The sequence below is a fragment of the Crocuta crocuta genome, unplaced genomic scaffold, assembly GCF_008692635.1.
Source record: "Crocuta crocuta isolate KB4526 unplaced genomic scaffold, BGI_CrCroc_1.0 scaffold546, whole genome shotgun sequence".
NCBI lineage: Eukaryota > Metazoa > Chordata > Mammalia > Carnivora > Hyaenidae > Crocuta > Crocuta crocuta.
Window position 1 is genome coordinate 3,034,061 of NW_027527441.1, and position 15,932 is coordinate 3,049,992.

Here is a 15,932-nt window from a genome sequence, read left to right on the forward strand (position 1 = left end):
CAGGGGGGAAATTCACTAATTACAGTTATTAGAGCAATTAAATACTTTGGGAAGATTAAGTTAAGTTTCCATTATAATCACTTTGTTTTCTCTTACTCATGAGTGTGTGACAACTTTTTGGTAGGTGTTCTACAAAATCAAAGTACAGGAGGAGATTCTTTTTGTTGTTGCTTCGATATCACACCTGGGATGTCACTGGAATCCACGGAAGTGTGAGTAAAGAAAATGTGATCTTTGGGGCGCCTGGGGGGTTCCATCAGTTAAGTGTCCGACATTGGCCCAGGTTATGATCTCACGGTTTTTGAGTTTAACCCCACGTAGGACTCTGCTGACAGCTCAAAGCCTGGAGCCTGCTTCAGATTCTGTGTCTCCCTCTCTCTCTCTGTCCCTCCCCCGTTACGTTCTTATTTCTTTCTTTCTCAAAAATAAACATTAAGGGGCGCCTGGGTGGCTCAGTCAGTTAAGCATCTGACTTTGGCTCAGGTCATGATCTCACAATCTGTGAGTTTGAGCCCCGCATCAGGCTCTGTGCTGACAGCTCAGAGCCTGAGGCCTGCTTCAGATTCTGTGTCCCCCCCCTCTCTCTCTGCCCCTCCACCTGCTCATGCTCTGTCTCTCTTGCTCTCAAAAATAAATAAACATTAAAAAAATTTTTTTAAAGATTAAAAAAAGGAAGTGTGATCTTTGAGTTTGGAAGTTCTATCACACGTCACACTGATTAAAGGACTATTTTCAAGCAAAACTCTCACATCCTTCTCTCTTCCCCAATTTCAAAATATAGTTTGAAATTAGAAGAGAATCTCTTAGAACCATAGGGGAAAGGAAGGGGAAAAAATAGTTAAGGAGAGGGAGGGAGACAAACCACAAGAGACTCTTAAATAAGAACAAACTGAAGGTTGGTGGGGGTGGAGGAGAGGGGAAAGTGTGAGATGGACATGGGAGAGGTCACTTGGGATGAGCACTGGGTGTTATATGGAAACCAATTTGATAATAATCTATATTTTAAAAAAAGAAGAGAATCTCTTAACAGAGGAGGTAAATAAAAATGAGGAGAATAGGAATAATAAAGGAGCATCGTTTTAGAGTAGGTATTGACACACCTCCAAGAGGTTATAGGAATCACAAGAAACCTTTACAAATGCGGACCTCCATAAGGAAGACAGGATGATTTAAGATTCTTGCTAAGAAGACCCGATGTTTTAATCTGCTACAGTGGTGATATAGTTTCACAGAATTGTCAGTTAAAAAAAAATGTATTGGTTGGGGCGGGGAGGTGCCTGGGTGGCTCATCAGTGAGCATCCGACTCTTGGTTTCAGCTCAGGTCATAATCTCATGGTTCATGGGTTCAGGTCCTGAGTCAGGCTCTGTGCTGACAGCATGGAGCCTGCTTGGGATTCCCTTTCCCTGCATGTGCTCACTCTCTCTCTCTCTCAAAAATAAACTTTCAAAAAATCTTATTAGGTATAGCTGTATGTATTAACCTCTTACTTGAAAATAGTTCAAATTCAAATGACTGCATTCTCTTTCCATAAATCTAGGTATTTATTGAGCTTTATTACGAAGTTGGGATGCTGACTATAGAAGGCACTGGTACTCTCAACAGCATTTGTCTTATTTTTAAGAAGTGGAATTTTAAGATCTTAACATATTCCAATTACAGCAGCTATTACTACCACTAAAGCTACTTCCTTCCTTCCTTCCTTCTCCCTCCTATCTTCCGCCAAGCCCCTAAAGTTCTCTCCCCATCCATCCTTTTCTTTCCTCATCTAGAAGCTGCAAGAATCAAAACTTCAAATTCTTCCCTATATATAATAATGCAATTTCCAGCCATCATATAATGAAAAACGTTTCATTTATTATAGATCATGCTATTTGATAGTAAATTTATTTACTGGGGCTGAAAATAATTTTGATTATAGTTTATAGCATTCCATTACTTGACACTGCATGATATGCAGGATACTCACCCTGGCTTCTTTTGTATCTTGATGTTTTGTGGTTTGTTCTTTCGGTTTAATTCATTCCCATTCTTGAACCATTTGAACTTGAGAGTGGAGTATTCAGAACTGGTCTCACACCGAAGCACTAGTTTAGAGCCTGCAACAGACTCCTGGCTTCTCATCTCTTTCAATCGGGGAGGCAAAGCTAAAAAAAGAAAAAAGAAGGAAAAAATTTTTGATTATCTTTTAAAGAGAAAAATATTAATTTTAGCTGAGCTTGATCAAGACACCATTTCCAAATGTTTTACTATCTGAGGCGGGGGGGGAGGGGGGAGAGTCAACCAAAATGGACCTCAGCTTGGAAAAAAATAAAATGTCCAAATATAAAATGTACTTGGAGCAGGGGAGAGGGAGGGGAACCTAGATTATAAAATATTCTAGATGGTCAATTCCTCAACCTTTACATTTTCTGATGCCATTAAAAATCCAATCCTGAACATTCGTCATTTCAAAAAAAACCCCCCAAAAACCTATGCTAAAGGAGAATATGCAACCAGGCCATTACTATTGAGAATATTATCCAGTATAGTTAACATACAGTGTGGTATTAGTCTCCTGTGTACTATACACAGGCCATTATTTTGAAAGCATGTTCACATCTGAGATCACAAATTATCTTCATCACAGCTCTGTAAATGGATACAGCAGACCTCATACCCATTTTTTAAATGGGGAAGTTTAATTTCAGAGATGGGTAAGTGACTGACTTGTCCATAGTTACAATGTTTCCCGAGACACAGACTTAGACTATGCTATCATCAGAGGTGACCCAACGAACAAAGGGAATTCATAACTCTTAACAGTGTTCCTTTCTTCAAGAGATAAATTCTTTAGTGATATCACTTTTTTATTGGGCCTAAGGTTGGTGTCCTCCAGATAATAAATGACCATTGCAGATGACTACCATACTCATACCAAATTGTCAGTTTGATTGGCTTTGGCTCTTCTAAATCTTTCTCAACAGAGACTGGAAGTGCTTAAGCTGTGCATTACCTTGTAGAAAACATTAAACACTTATATACCAGTCCTATGTTAAGCAAGACAGCTTAAAATTTTTTTTATACAGTTTATTTATTTTTGAGACAGAGAGAGACAGAGCATGAGCAGGAGAGGGACAGAAGAAGAGGGAGACACAGAATCCGAAACAGGCTCCTGGCTCTGAGCTGCCAGCACAGAACTCAATGTGGGTCTCCAACCCACCAACTGTGAGATCATGACCTGAGCCAAAGTCATATGCTTAACCAACTGAGCCACCTACACGTCCGTAAGCAAGAAAGCTTAAAAAAGTATCTGTATTCTACTGAAATATTTATGGATAAAATGTTATACTATCTGAGATTCGTTTCAAAATAAAATGGTGGCAGGGAAGGAATAGGCATAAAAATGAAACAAATTGCCTAAGAAGCTGGTCCATCATTGTAGAAGTCAAGCAACAGGTCGGCACAATTCAATACAGTATGCCTGGTTTTTCATAATTAAAGTATTTTTTTTTAAATAATAGCATCATGAGTGGACCTTCCTCTGCACACAACATTTCACTTAATAATCAACATCACAGAATTTGAGCTCTCAATGCTCTGTTTCCGCCGAGTCTTAGAGAAGCGAATTACAAAGTCCACTTCTGCTCTAGTTCAGGTATTAACAGAAAATCCCAGAAAACAAACCCTGGCAAATAAGTCTGGTCTCCCTGATCCAGGGCATAATTAGTCACTGGGTGTGGTGACTGGGACTCCAAGGACAGCCATCAGAGCCATGTTAGACACGAACAGGAAACCAAGTACCTTTCTTACTTCAGGCTCTGTTTTCCTACAATTCTGCCCTTACCAAGTCAAACAAAAGAAAATGTTAGGAATCAGCATAGGAAGGTGCCTATCAATTACAGCAACAACCATTTGAATGCTGTGATTTCTTAGCAGTGCTCCTAAAATTACATGTCCCCTTTTTATTTATTTGGAGCCTGGGGCATGATGTGGAGAAGCTGGTACTTAATGTGAACAGAGTGACAAGGTAGAAAACTCATGTTGACTGTTCTTAGCCTTTGATACCTGATTATTTTGTCCTGTTCTTTTCTGACAGCTTGAGAATACGATTTACTTCTGAACAGGTTTTAGAGGAGTCTGCTTTTAAAGATGGGTTCATGCATCTCTGTTTTGGAGGTTTTTAAAGACAGACTAAGTTCTCATCTCTCTGGAATAGCGTCTCTGTGTTCTTATTAACTCCTTGAGATCATCTTCAATTGTTGTGAAGCCCAGCGAAGGGTGTTAAAGAAACAAATCTGCTGGAGCTAAATGGCACCAAGGAAACTGGTTTACGTGTATTAAGTAAAATAAATCATCTCGTTACCTTACATATAAACTAAGAGAACGAGTTTGACATTTTTTGGTTTTCACAGAGTTTTACATTTCACTTGGCATGCCACCCAAACTCTCAAGGGTTAGTCCCTTGTCTTTAAGCAAAATGTTTTCACTGAAATATTGCAGATACCCTTAACTCCCAAGCTGCACCATGTCCCCTCACCCCACAGCTCCAGACAATTGCTTATCAGGACAGCCTGAAGAAAAATCTACTAGACTTTATGCTCTTTAGTTTGGCTAAGCAATTTTTCATAAAATCATGTGCATCTTTTACCGTTTCTCTCATCCCCTTTCTCCCATCTCTCCTTCCCCTCCTATCTGTTTATCAATCAATCTCTTGGTTTCAAATCTGAGAAAACAAATCAGACAAATTCATATCGAGGGATCTTCTGCAAAACAGCTGGTCTAGGCTTCAGAAGCGTCGGTGTCGTGAATGACAAAAGAGGACTGACCATGAGAACCGATGCAAATTCAAAAACATGACAAATAAGCAATGTGGAGCTGTCACTGAATCTTGGGTCATGGAAAACACTCTGAAAGATAGTATAGGGATTATTGGGGAAATCCGAATCAGATATCGTATCAACTAAAATTTCTAAGTGTGATCACGCATTGTGGTTACACAGAAGGTCCTTGTTCTTAGGAAGTATCTGCTGAAGACTTAGGGATGAAATGTCATGTTGTCTACAACCAAATCTCAACCAGTTCAGCAAATAAGGAAATACATGCTTGCATGTGCACATGAACACACTCACAGAGGGGGGAAAAGAAAAAGGAATATTGGTTTCTCTTTGTTTTCTTGCCTCGTTCACCTGGTCTTTCTGCAGTTCAATGAAAGGCTCAGGATTTCATTACCTTTTAGAGTCTAAGTTTGCAGTCATGAAGGAGATTCTTGGGAAGATTTGAGTTTAAATGTACAAGTTTATCTCCTAAAACGATATCCTCCATTTAAATTCTGTGAGGGAGACAGCCCTGAAATCCTCAGATGGTTCAACCTCAAATCCATGACTTTGGGGCTTCAATTCTACTAGGTTCTTCGGTGCAAGGAAAACAATCACTCATCTGGCAGGTCAACATTTATCTTTTCTTCTGGGGTTTCACGTGCAAAGATGCACACATCTTTGTCTTTAAGAGATGACCTGTGACTAGTGCTACAGAGACCTTCAGAGAGAAGGCCTCTCTTACCAGAAATATCTACTCCTTCAGCTGACCCTGTGTATAAACATTTTTAAACGTTTGGAGTTCTGGTATACCTCTTTCAACTAGCCTGAGTTTCTCCCTCGTGCACACGGTTTCAAGTACATCAGAAGTTCAGAAGTTCCCAGCTGTTCTAACTTTGCAGCCCTCAAAGTTCACATGTAATAATGTCCCCGCTGTATCCTTCATGCGTAATGATCTAGGACATAAGGCCATTCTGCCTTTCAGGGAAGAGCTCTTTCAAGGAGTTAACTCAAATCCCCCGGAGCATAATGCAGAAACACATCTGTACACCACCAACACAGCTACCACAACTGCATCCTCGGTCCATGGGTGTTCTCTCCTCGGTGGTACCTTCCCCGTAAGGGCCATACAAACTTCCTCACTCACTCTTGGTGGAGCTCAAATTCAAGTATCCTGGAGGCTTGGCAACAACATAAATTCTTCTCTGTCTTATTATACAACCACACTAATGGAAGAGCCCAGGACATTTCACAGACTCCTGACAAAAATGCAAACTAATACTGAGCACATATGGTTTGTGCAGTTTTCCCCATCTAGCCATAATGAAATAGTTTTCAAGACATTTTCTTTTATTAGATTATAAAATAATAACTACATTTTAATGGAATACATTTTGCTCTGTGTGTTTCCCAGTCAATGGTTTACTTGTATGAAATAATCTCATTTATTTCATTAACAAAAATCTCCTCCACCAAGTACTATATCTAATACTCAGATATAACTTGATAAGGCCAGAGGTCATTCCTAAACTGGGGGAGCAATGTTTTAACTATGTACTTGGATTTTAAAAGTTGCAAAAAATGTTATTTGCCTCTCAATCCCTGGCCAAGAGTAAATGGTCCCTTAATTAAAAATTGCTTGAAGGCAAACAATGCTAAGTTAATGCTTTGGATGCAGTAAGTGTTCTGAGAATCTTTGACATGATTTAATTGTATTTGGTCTGCCACAGTTCAAAATTTCCCTCTCCATGTGTTTCTGGACAGGCAGGAGTTCCATCCCTAAAACAATCTAATGATAGGGCAACTTTTAGACAGTCTTTGCCAATATCTGTTTCAAACTTGCTTGACATTAATATGAATGCATCCACACCCTTAGAAATGCATCAACAGAGACAGACAATAAAGTGCAAAGGAGAAGGGCCTTTAAAAATAGAAACTCAAAAACCCTCAGAGCAATGCCACATGCTTAACAGGCACTTCTTTTTACTGGCTTTCAGTGCTTTACAGGCTTTTAAAAGATCACAAGCACACGCTTCTGACTCTAACTCAAGGCAAGTAGTCTATTTTTGCACTTGTGTGTTCCTTATTTGATATTTCACGCAGTGTAGAAAAAAATTCTGGTGGTAATCCCCAAATCTTCATCTTACATCCTGACCACACAAAAAGTTAAGGCAATATATTCATTTATTCTAACAATTTAATGGGTGAATAAATATCTGCAATAAAGGTGAAACAGGTAAAAAGAATCATTCATCTAAATGATCCTCTTGGCTTAATCCTCTACCACGCACGTATTGTTAAAACATATTCAGTGCCGCTCTATCAAATATTGCACTGTATTGTTAGGAACAGGAAACAAATTTTAGCATGTGTATGGAACCAAGATATGCTGACGGCATGTAACACGAGATAAGCTGTTGTTTCTGTTCTTTGATGGATCTGACAATGCAGAGCTAACTCCTATCACTCCTCTCCACGTGCAGTTCGTCTAAAGAGCTTCAACACACTGAACAAATTAAACAGGAAACCTGCAAAATATTATCAAATACCAGTGAGCTTTCAGCTGTGATCCCAGAGAAATCTTCCCTACACCCCACCTCTTAAAAGCCTGACATCACACACGTGCAGATCGCATGGTGAAAATTGGTTGTTAGTTAATGAAAGCCACACGAATATCATCAATCAGTCCTTTAAGTAGAAGGATGTCCCTTTTGTGCAGTCATGTTAGAGGTAAATAAATTACTGCAAAGGTCTCCAAAATTCCTTTCCCGATCATATTTCTCCCTCGTTGAACTACCTTACAGAGAAGATTATGGTCAGGCACAGAGTGGATAAAGTTTATGCTCTGCCATCTGGTCTTCTGAGCGGGGCTCACAGATTTAAGCTTAGAAGGGAAAGTGTATCTTATCATGTTAAAATGTGTAAATAGAGCTGTGTAAGAGGCAGCAAGCTCTGGTGGCAGTGGTGTTTCAGAACACTCCTAGGATTATAACCACTGCTACTGATTTACGGAGGGATCTTAAGTTAGGGGAAGAACCACCCAAGAAGGTCACCATTTCCCACCACATGTGAGGACCCAGTGCTCACACTGGCCCAGGCTCCAGCTGAATCAGCCTTCAGATAGATTGTTCCTGACTCTGGTTAACTGGAGTCCCCTGGGAGCTAAAATGGGCCTGCTATTTGTCCCGGTGTATTCAGCAAAGATCTTTGGAGGATGAGACTTCCTTCATTTGAGAGGAAGTCACCATAAAATTCAGGGTTTTATTATAAATCATTCTCAAGCTGACTCCATATCATTGGCACAAACCAAACCTACCCAGTAAACACACGGGGAATATGCTTCAAACTACGGTTAAGATAACTGGACTCCAGAAATACTATGTTAACAGGTCTGTGTCCAACTTCTTATCTGTGCAAGGGTGAGCATGTGTGCTGCATAATACCGTTATGAGCACACTAAATATCCCTCATTACATATGTGTGGAGCATGTCATTACACAACATAAAACAATAAAATTGGGGACAATATTTCAACATCTTCTAATATTCATAATGGTGGTGTCTGTACCTCCCATGTTGGCTTCTGACTAGTGTTAACTGTGATCTCCCAAAAATATCAGTTTCCGTTGGTGGGTACTTTTCCACGTGGATGTGCTTGAAGTTTCACTTCTCACAGTTCACTGTTACAAGTGATAGGCAACAGTATGACTCTTTTAAATGCTCTATTTGAAGGTATGAGCCCCAATCAGCCCCGTCAAAAAATTTGCTTATGCTAAGATGACAGAAAATGATAATTACATTGTACATCTGAATACCATACCCATCAGGCTGCACTGAAAAACAGCACATGTACAGAAAGAAGGCCATTCGAGCAATTTATCCTACTGAGTCAAAGGACAGGTAAGAGTAGTTATTAGTAGGTGGCTACAGTCCCTATTCAAAGGATTAGGCTATTGGTGTGTGTGTGTGTTGTGACCGTATGTGTCCATTTTGATTGGCACTATAATCAAACATCTGAATGTCTAAATTTATTAGATGGAAGATACACAAGATCTTAGGGGCCTATCATCAAGCAGGACCTCAAGTGCTTGCTGAAGGGGTATGGAGGATGAAGGATCTAGAAGATAGCGAGAAAGTAGAGACCCAGGTCCAAAAGTTATTCCAGAGGCCACACCAACCTTCTCAAAAGACTTTTTACTGTCTGGAATGGAAGGACCCCGTGACATTATCTTTTGTTTAATGCATTCCACTGGGTTAGGACTCTTCTGTTCTCTACCATATAATGCCAAGGAGAAGGAAATGTTAAATCTCACTGGAAAACTATCACATAAGTAGTAGTCTCTGCTTTAAAATGTCCATGTTCTCGGGGCGCCTGGGTGGCTTAGTCGGTTAAGCGTCCGACTTTCCGACTTTCGCTTAGGTCATGATCTCGCGGTTTGTGGGTTCGAGCCCCGCGTCGGGCTCTGTGCTGACTGCCAGCTCGGAGCCTGGAGCCTGTTTCAGTCTGTGACTCCCTCTCTCTCTGTGCCTCCCCTGCTCACGCTGTCTCTCTCTCCTAGAAATAAATAAAACATTAAAAAAAAAAAAAATTTTAAAATGTCCATGTTCTCCTGTATTTCTCTTATTTGGTCATCACTGTTTGAACATTGTCTGCTTGAACCCTGCCTCAGAGAGGATCCCGGTCATTACAACCATGTCCCTTCCTGTGACAATCAGTGTCCTATTTATGAGTCTCCCCAGAGGCCAGGTGTTTTATCCATTTCAGCAAGAGGGGCACACACATTTAAATATTATCTCCTCCACCTTCCAATCAAAGTCGTTTGTCCTCTTCAGTTGACCCCAGTCTCTGAGGTCTAAGTTTGCTCCCTTAACTAGTAAGCGTGCTTTTTCATTGATGGCCAACACATATACCCACATTTATCATTTCTCTACAACAGTTCTTGTAGGTATTTCATATAAGGAGGGTAACTGTTTCAGTTTGCAAGTGAGGACATGAGGAGTTATACCAGAACTTGAAATTGCCTGATGTCACAAGGCTGACAAGATGTACAGCAGGATTTAAAACTGGGACTTTCCTGCCCAGCAGGGTCTTCGACATAGCTTGAGGTGGAGGCGGGGAAAGGGGCCGAGGACAGTAGACTAAAAATGGGACAGATTATTTCATTCCATAGCCAGTATGGTAATTTTCTGCTTCTCATAATAAACTATATAAACCAGATCACCTCTCCATGTGTGTCTGTGAGAGACTTACAACATTGCAAAATTCTACAGGGGAAAATAAGTGCAGATTTATTAGGTAAGAGAAGTTTTCAGCCTGAAAATTGATATTATGCTTGTTGAAATTAGCAATCTTCTTTTATATAGTTCTGAAGTTCTTTGCCCAGTATTTTGTAACTTGAGGGCCAAAGATAAAATTATAAAACTACCATAAGAATGTTCCAAAAGCCTATGAGATGAATTTAGAATCTGGCCCTCTTTGGGGTGCCTGGGTGGTTCAGTCGCTTGAGTATCCAACTCTCGCTTTTAGCTCTGGTCATGATCTTGCAGTTTGTGAGTTCGAGCCCTACATCTGCACTGTCAGCGAAGAGCCTGCTTGGGATTCCCTCTCGCACGTTCTCTCTCTGCCTCTCCCCACTCTCTCTCTCTCTCAAAATAAACATTAAAAAAAGAAGAAGAACCTATCAATACTTTCAACAATAAACTCTTTCAAGTAATAACCGCTAACACTTGTTGAGTACCTACTATGTGCCAGGCTCTGCTCCAAGAACTTTATGTCCACTCTTTTTTAGTTTTATAACAACTCCAGGAGATATATATTACTATTATTATTCCCAAACAGAAACAGAGAGGTAGAGTAACTTCCCATAGTCACATAGCTGGTATATCGTGGTGCCCGTAACTGGACCCCAGAAGTCTGACTCTGGCACTTCCACTTTTAACTATTAGACAATAACCAATTATTTGCTATGTTGTTGATGTTCCTAGTTCAAACATCAAATTTAATTTATGGATATGTTCATGGTGACCATTGCTTCCTGATTAAATCTGGGAGTGCAGCACGTGACCAATCATTTCCACACAGACTCCAGGTACAAAAAGCGTCTGCGACAGAAAGTAGATATGAAAATTGCTGCATTTCCTAAGCAACTTTGATGATTTCTACGGAAATAAAACAAGACAGCACACTTGAAACTGGTGCACCAAAGCCATTTTTTTGAACTGTGTGATGGTCTGTCATCTGCCAAATGCCATGAAAGTAAACTGCGCCCTGTGTCACTCCCAGGTTCACTGAAACTCAAGAGCCCTTGTGTGAGAATACAGCGACAAGACAGTCTTAACAGATTAATGTTGTTCTTTCAAGGTGTAAAGGCAACACACCGTGACAATGGATGCTGGAGCAAATCATGGCACATTTGCGGGCAGCTTAAGGTAAGCCTTCAGCAGGGCTGCTAATTGAAGCTGTTCCCACAGCTGTCCCCAATTAGAGGAGCACCTCACTCATGGACATGCTAGAAGATGGCCCACAAGCTTCATCTAAGGCCATCAACACACAGGGTTAAAATGGATCCATTACAGTTTGACCTAATTGATGTGTCACAAATTTCATTTGACATACGTTTACAAATTTGATCTTTTCTGTTGTCAAAAAGCAAGATCTTTTTTCTTCATTTGTTATACGTATTCTGCCCCAGCATGTCACTTAAAAACAGAGAAATGGAGAAATATCTAGTTACTGGAAATTTGATATTGTATTTACTTTTTTTCTTACTGGAATGAGGTTTTTCTCTTCTGATGCTAAAGTAAATTGAGCACATTAGCATGACCTTGATGTGTTAACATGCATCTTTATAACCTTATTTCTTCATTCAAATTAAAATATAACCATTTAATTAATTGTTATCACTAAAATTCTCTTTTTCATGTTAAAGAAGAAATTTATATAGATAGGCCTTCTAAACTAGAGAAAATTCCCAGGTAAAATGAGTTAGCACTTGATTATAATTAATTTCAAACAGTGACAACTATGTGAAAACTTTCAAGTATGGCATAAAATATGGGCATAAAACCTAATGCATCGCTTATGAGCAAAGCCCTTTACTGATCTACCAATGTTAGTTCCCCATGACCTATTTTTCACATGGCCATTTCAAATTTATTCCTTCTGTGAAGAAGAAAAAAATGTAGCATAAAATAAATGAATCATAAAATAAATAAATAAAATACATGAATCCTTCCAGGCTGTCGATAATCTATTTCTTTGTTATTTAGGCAGGTCAACTTTCCTGGCAACCACAGGTTTCTAATTTTTCCCTTTTATTCACAGATAACTTATTAAACGGAATGACCCTGAAAGGTACACGCCAGGATTGAAAGGAACCTTCCTGACTCGCTGAGGCCCCCCCAGATCAAAGTTAATTTTCTCTCCGCTCTGTTTACTACAGTTTTATATAACCAGTCTTGCATCCCTTCTTAAGTAGGGCCCAAGTTTGAGTTTCAGAGGATCTTTAAAGCTTGAGTAGCTCTTTGCATTTTTAAGCAGACCCACAGTCAGCCTAACAACAATTGAATCCTTATCATTTTACTTCTACCCCACAGGAAAGACCAGGGAAGGCGATTTTCTTATCTTCAGGTTCCCAGGGTCATGAATTTGTTGAAGAGGTGGAAAATGACCACGGTCAAATTAAACAGACTGGTCGGAGTAAGAAAATCTGTGCTCCATCACTGATCATCTAAAGCAATCTCATTTTGTCACCTATCTTGCAGAGCTCCAAGGGTGCTGTGCTTTCCTGTACAGTCCTCACAAATCAAACTGTAAGATTAGAGCCAGAGGAGTCTGGTTTCAGACAACACACACAGCACACACACACACATGCACGCACGCACGCGCGCGCCCACGCAAATACACACACGAAGACATAAATCACAGCCTCCTTTATTTTATATAAAAAAACAAACTCATTAAACCATCTTTTGAAAATAAAAGTGAGCTGCTTCCCACACGTTCTGAGAGAATCCCTTGGTTCGTAAGTTGCAATCACATTTTCTCAGCACAAAGATTCACAAACATGGCACAAAAGAAACCTAAATGAAGCTTTACCTAGGATGTCAACACGTAGCTTTCATTTCCTCCATAAGGATTGGCAAGCCACTAGAAATACCTTTCATTTGTTTGTTTTTATTTAGAAAGAAGTTTAATTAGATTCTTTGCTAATCGTTTCTAGTCCACGAATTTAAATCCCTAACTCTGTACAAAACATCCTGCACTTTTTCCTCCAGCTTTTGAGAACCTCTATTAAGGATGAGAATGGGAAGTCAGCAAACCTGGGGTCCAGCACTTGTTTAGTCTGTGGGATTAGGGAATCACATAATTACTCTGAACTTCAGTAATCTTGTGCATAAAAGGGGGTCAGGGTGGGGAAGGAGTAGCATCTGCCTTATCTATTTCACACAGTTGTTAAAATCTAATTTAAAAATGGTAGTGAAAAAATGGTCTTGAAAAAAATAAGTTACCATTATTAGTGCTGATTTGACTGCCGTTACCTAGAAATCATCTGAAAAGTTAGCAAATATTTGGTCCTACACATGCCGATGGCACAAAATTACATAGTTAACCCCTAACAAACCGCGTGTAGCTTTGGTCATTCCTTAAGACCAAAAATATAAATTAATTAATTAATTTTAAAAAGGTGGCTGCAAGCTATCAGGAGGGGTCACTAAAATGTTCAAAGGGAAGGGCTTCCAGTGTAAAGGAATAGACTCAACATTATAGAGTCCTAAAGACTGATACAGTAAGGTTAAGAGAGGAAAGCAATGGGTCCTTAAAGTAAGTCATCAAAATTTCAGATTCATGGAATACTACAATGCGTGGAAACCCTTGAAGCATGAAGTGAGCAGTCTTAGAATAAAAAAGGAAATGAAGTTTTGCACAATAAGAAGTATGATTTGGAAAATGCTTACTCTGGGCTAGTGTACAGGAAGGTGACTCAGGAAGCAGCATTTAGGATGAAAAGGTGGGCTTTGGAGACAGGCAGCCCAGGTTCCTGCTCCAACCTGACTCATTTCCTCGGCCCTCTGTGAGCCTCAGCCCCTCATCTGCAAGGTAGGTTTCACCCTCACACACAGTGGAAAGAGAGAATCAGGGCACTGTCCTGTACACTTTGAACAGGACACTGTCAAGCACACACTAAACACATCAGTAACAGCTTTTTTTTAAAGTAGCAGATTCATAAGGAATTAAGTTACATTTATGGATGGAACTAAAACAGAGAGAGAGAGAGCGAGCTCAGGGCACCTGGGTGGCTCAGTAGGTTGAGCACGAGACTTTTGTTTTCAGCTCAGGTCATGAGATCGAGCCCTACCTGGGGATCCAGTGTGGATCCTGCTTAAGATTCTCTCTCACTCTCCCTCCTCTACTCGAGCATGCTCTCTCTTTGCTCTCTCTCTCTCTCAAAATAAATAAATATTAAAATAAAATAGAGGTGCCTGGGTGGCTCAGTCGGTTAAGTGTCCAACTTCAGCTCAGGTCATGATCTCATGGCTCGTGAGTTCGAGCCCCACGTTGGGCTCTATGCTGACAGCTCAGAACCTGGAGCCTGCTTTAGATTCTGTCTCCTGGTCTCTCTGCCCCTCCCCCACTCACACTCTGTCTCTCAAAAAGAAATAAACATTAAAAAATTTAAAAATAAAATAAAATAAAACAAAGAACTTACAGTAAGGTTATTAAAGCTGCCTTCAGAGAATGCAACTTTCACCATCAGTGACCTACTCTGGGCAGAGTCTGCACTAGAACTTAGCCTACTGTTCACAAAGCACCTTCATACATGATCCCACCTCAGCGTAAAAAGGTGTACTCAAGATGGTGAAATGTGAAGAAGCTCTGTAGCTAGATACTGGCAGTATACTATACCAATATTAATTTTTAGTTTTGATCAATATCCTAAGGGAATGGGACACTGGATGAGGGGCATATGGGAACCCTGTCCTATCTTTGAAATTCCTCTATAATTCTATATTATGTCCACCCACCCCCAATACACTCAGGATGGTTTGCCCAATTTATATATTTTTTGAATAGTATGTGTCCCTCTCCTGTGTTCCCATAAAACCATTGTGATTCCTTTTAATACATGCACTTTATAGATGTTTATCTCACCAAGAAGACAGAAGGCTCCTTTAAGTCAGGGGCTTCTTTCTTTTAATTCACCTTTTACCCTAGTAACCAGAAACACACTTGGTAGTATTTGCTGAATAGATAAACTAATAAAAAAATAAAGTCAATCTGTGAGTCAAATACTCCATACCAAATGAGTTTCCCTCTAATGCACAAGCTTTATTTAAAAATATACTGGTTTTATCAGTATTCTTTCTTTCTTACTCCTATTACATTGACCAATTATGTGGTCTCTTTTTAGCCAAACACATTAGAATATTCTATATTTAAGACCTTCCAGAATATAAATAGTATCCAGATCCTGGCTCATTCTTACGGATGACTGGTTTTATTCTCTTGGAGAATAAATATTCTCTTGATTTCTATTCTTGCAACAAATAATAATGTGTTTATTAAATAGATCCCACTGTTTTAAGTACTCAGGACACAAACCTATCAAAGAAAAACAAGATCACTACTCTCCTGGAACTTACAGCCTGCGGTTGGGGTAGGAAGAGGAAGAACCTATTAACCAATTAGACAGTAGCATGATTTGTGAAATAAATTCTCTAACTTTGCAGTCTAAGAGCATAAAAATTGCTGAAGTAGCTATCTCCTTTCCACTTAGTCATGCAATGTAGCCTTCTCTATTTAAATTGTGACTTTGAGAATTGATCACCAAACCTATATACAACCAACTGATATTAATAAGCCAAGCCTTCCTCAATGGGTAAAATGGCATTTTGAAAGCTTATGTTCATGGAAGAAGATTATTTTTCTTATCAAAGCAACTAATTTATTAGGTAGGCTTTCTCTGCATAAATTATATTCTCAATACTTGATTATACTAGGTTATGCTTTTACCACATTAGTACTGGATATAAGTCATGAAGTATACTAGTTAAAACCCCGAGTCAGGGGTGCCTGGGTGGCTCAGTCAATTAAGCCTCCAACTCTTGATTTCAGCTCAGGTCTTGCTCTCAGTTT

At 39.6% G+C, this 15,932-nt stretch overlaps 1 protein-coding gene across 1 annotated transcript in view; it reads right to left on the reverse strand.

Moving 5' to 3' along the window:
- The window catches only part of NRG1 (neuregulin 1), a 182,372-nt gene extending 180,230 nt beyond the window's left edge, over positions 1-2,142 (reverse strand). The window contains exon 1 of the mRNA XM_077760764.1: positions 1,969-2,142. Coding sequence (XP_077616890.1) covers positions 1,969-2,123 — 155 coding nt within the window. The 5' untranslated portion in view covers positions 2,124-2,142. The remainder of the gene's footprint in view (positions 1-1,968) is intronic.
- Between the last annotated feature and the right edge of the window lie 13,790 nt (positions 2,143-15,932).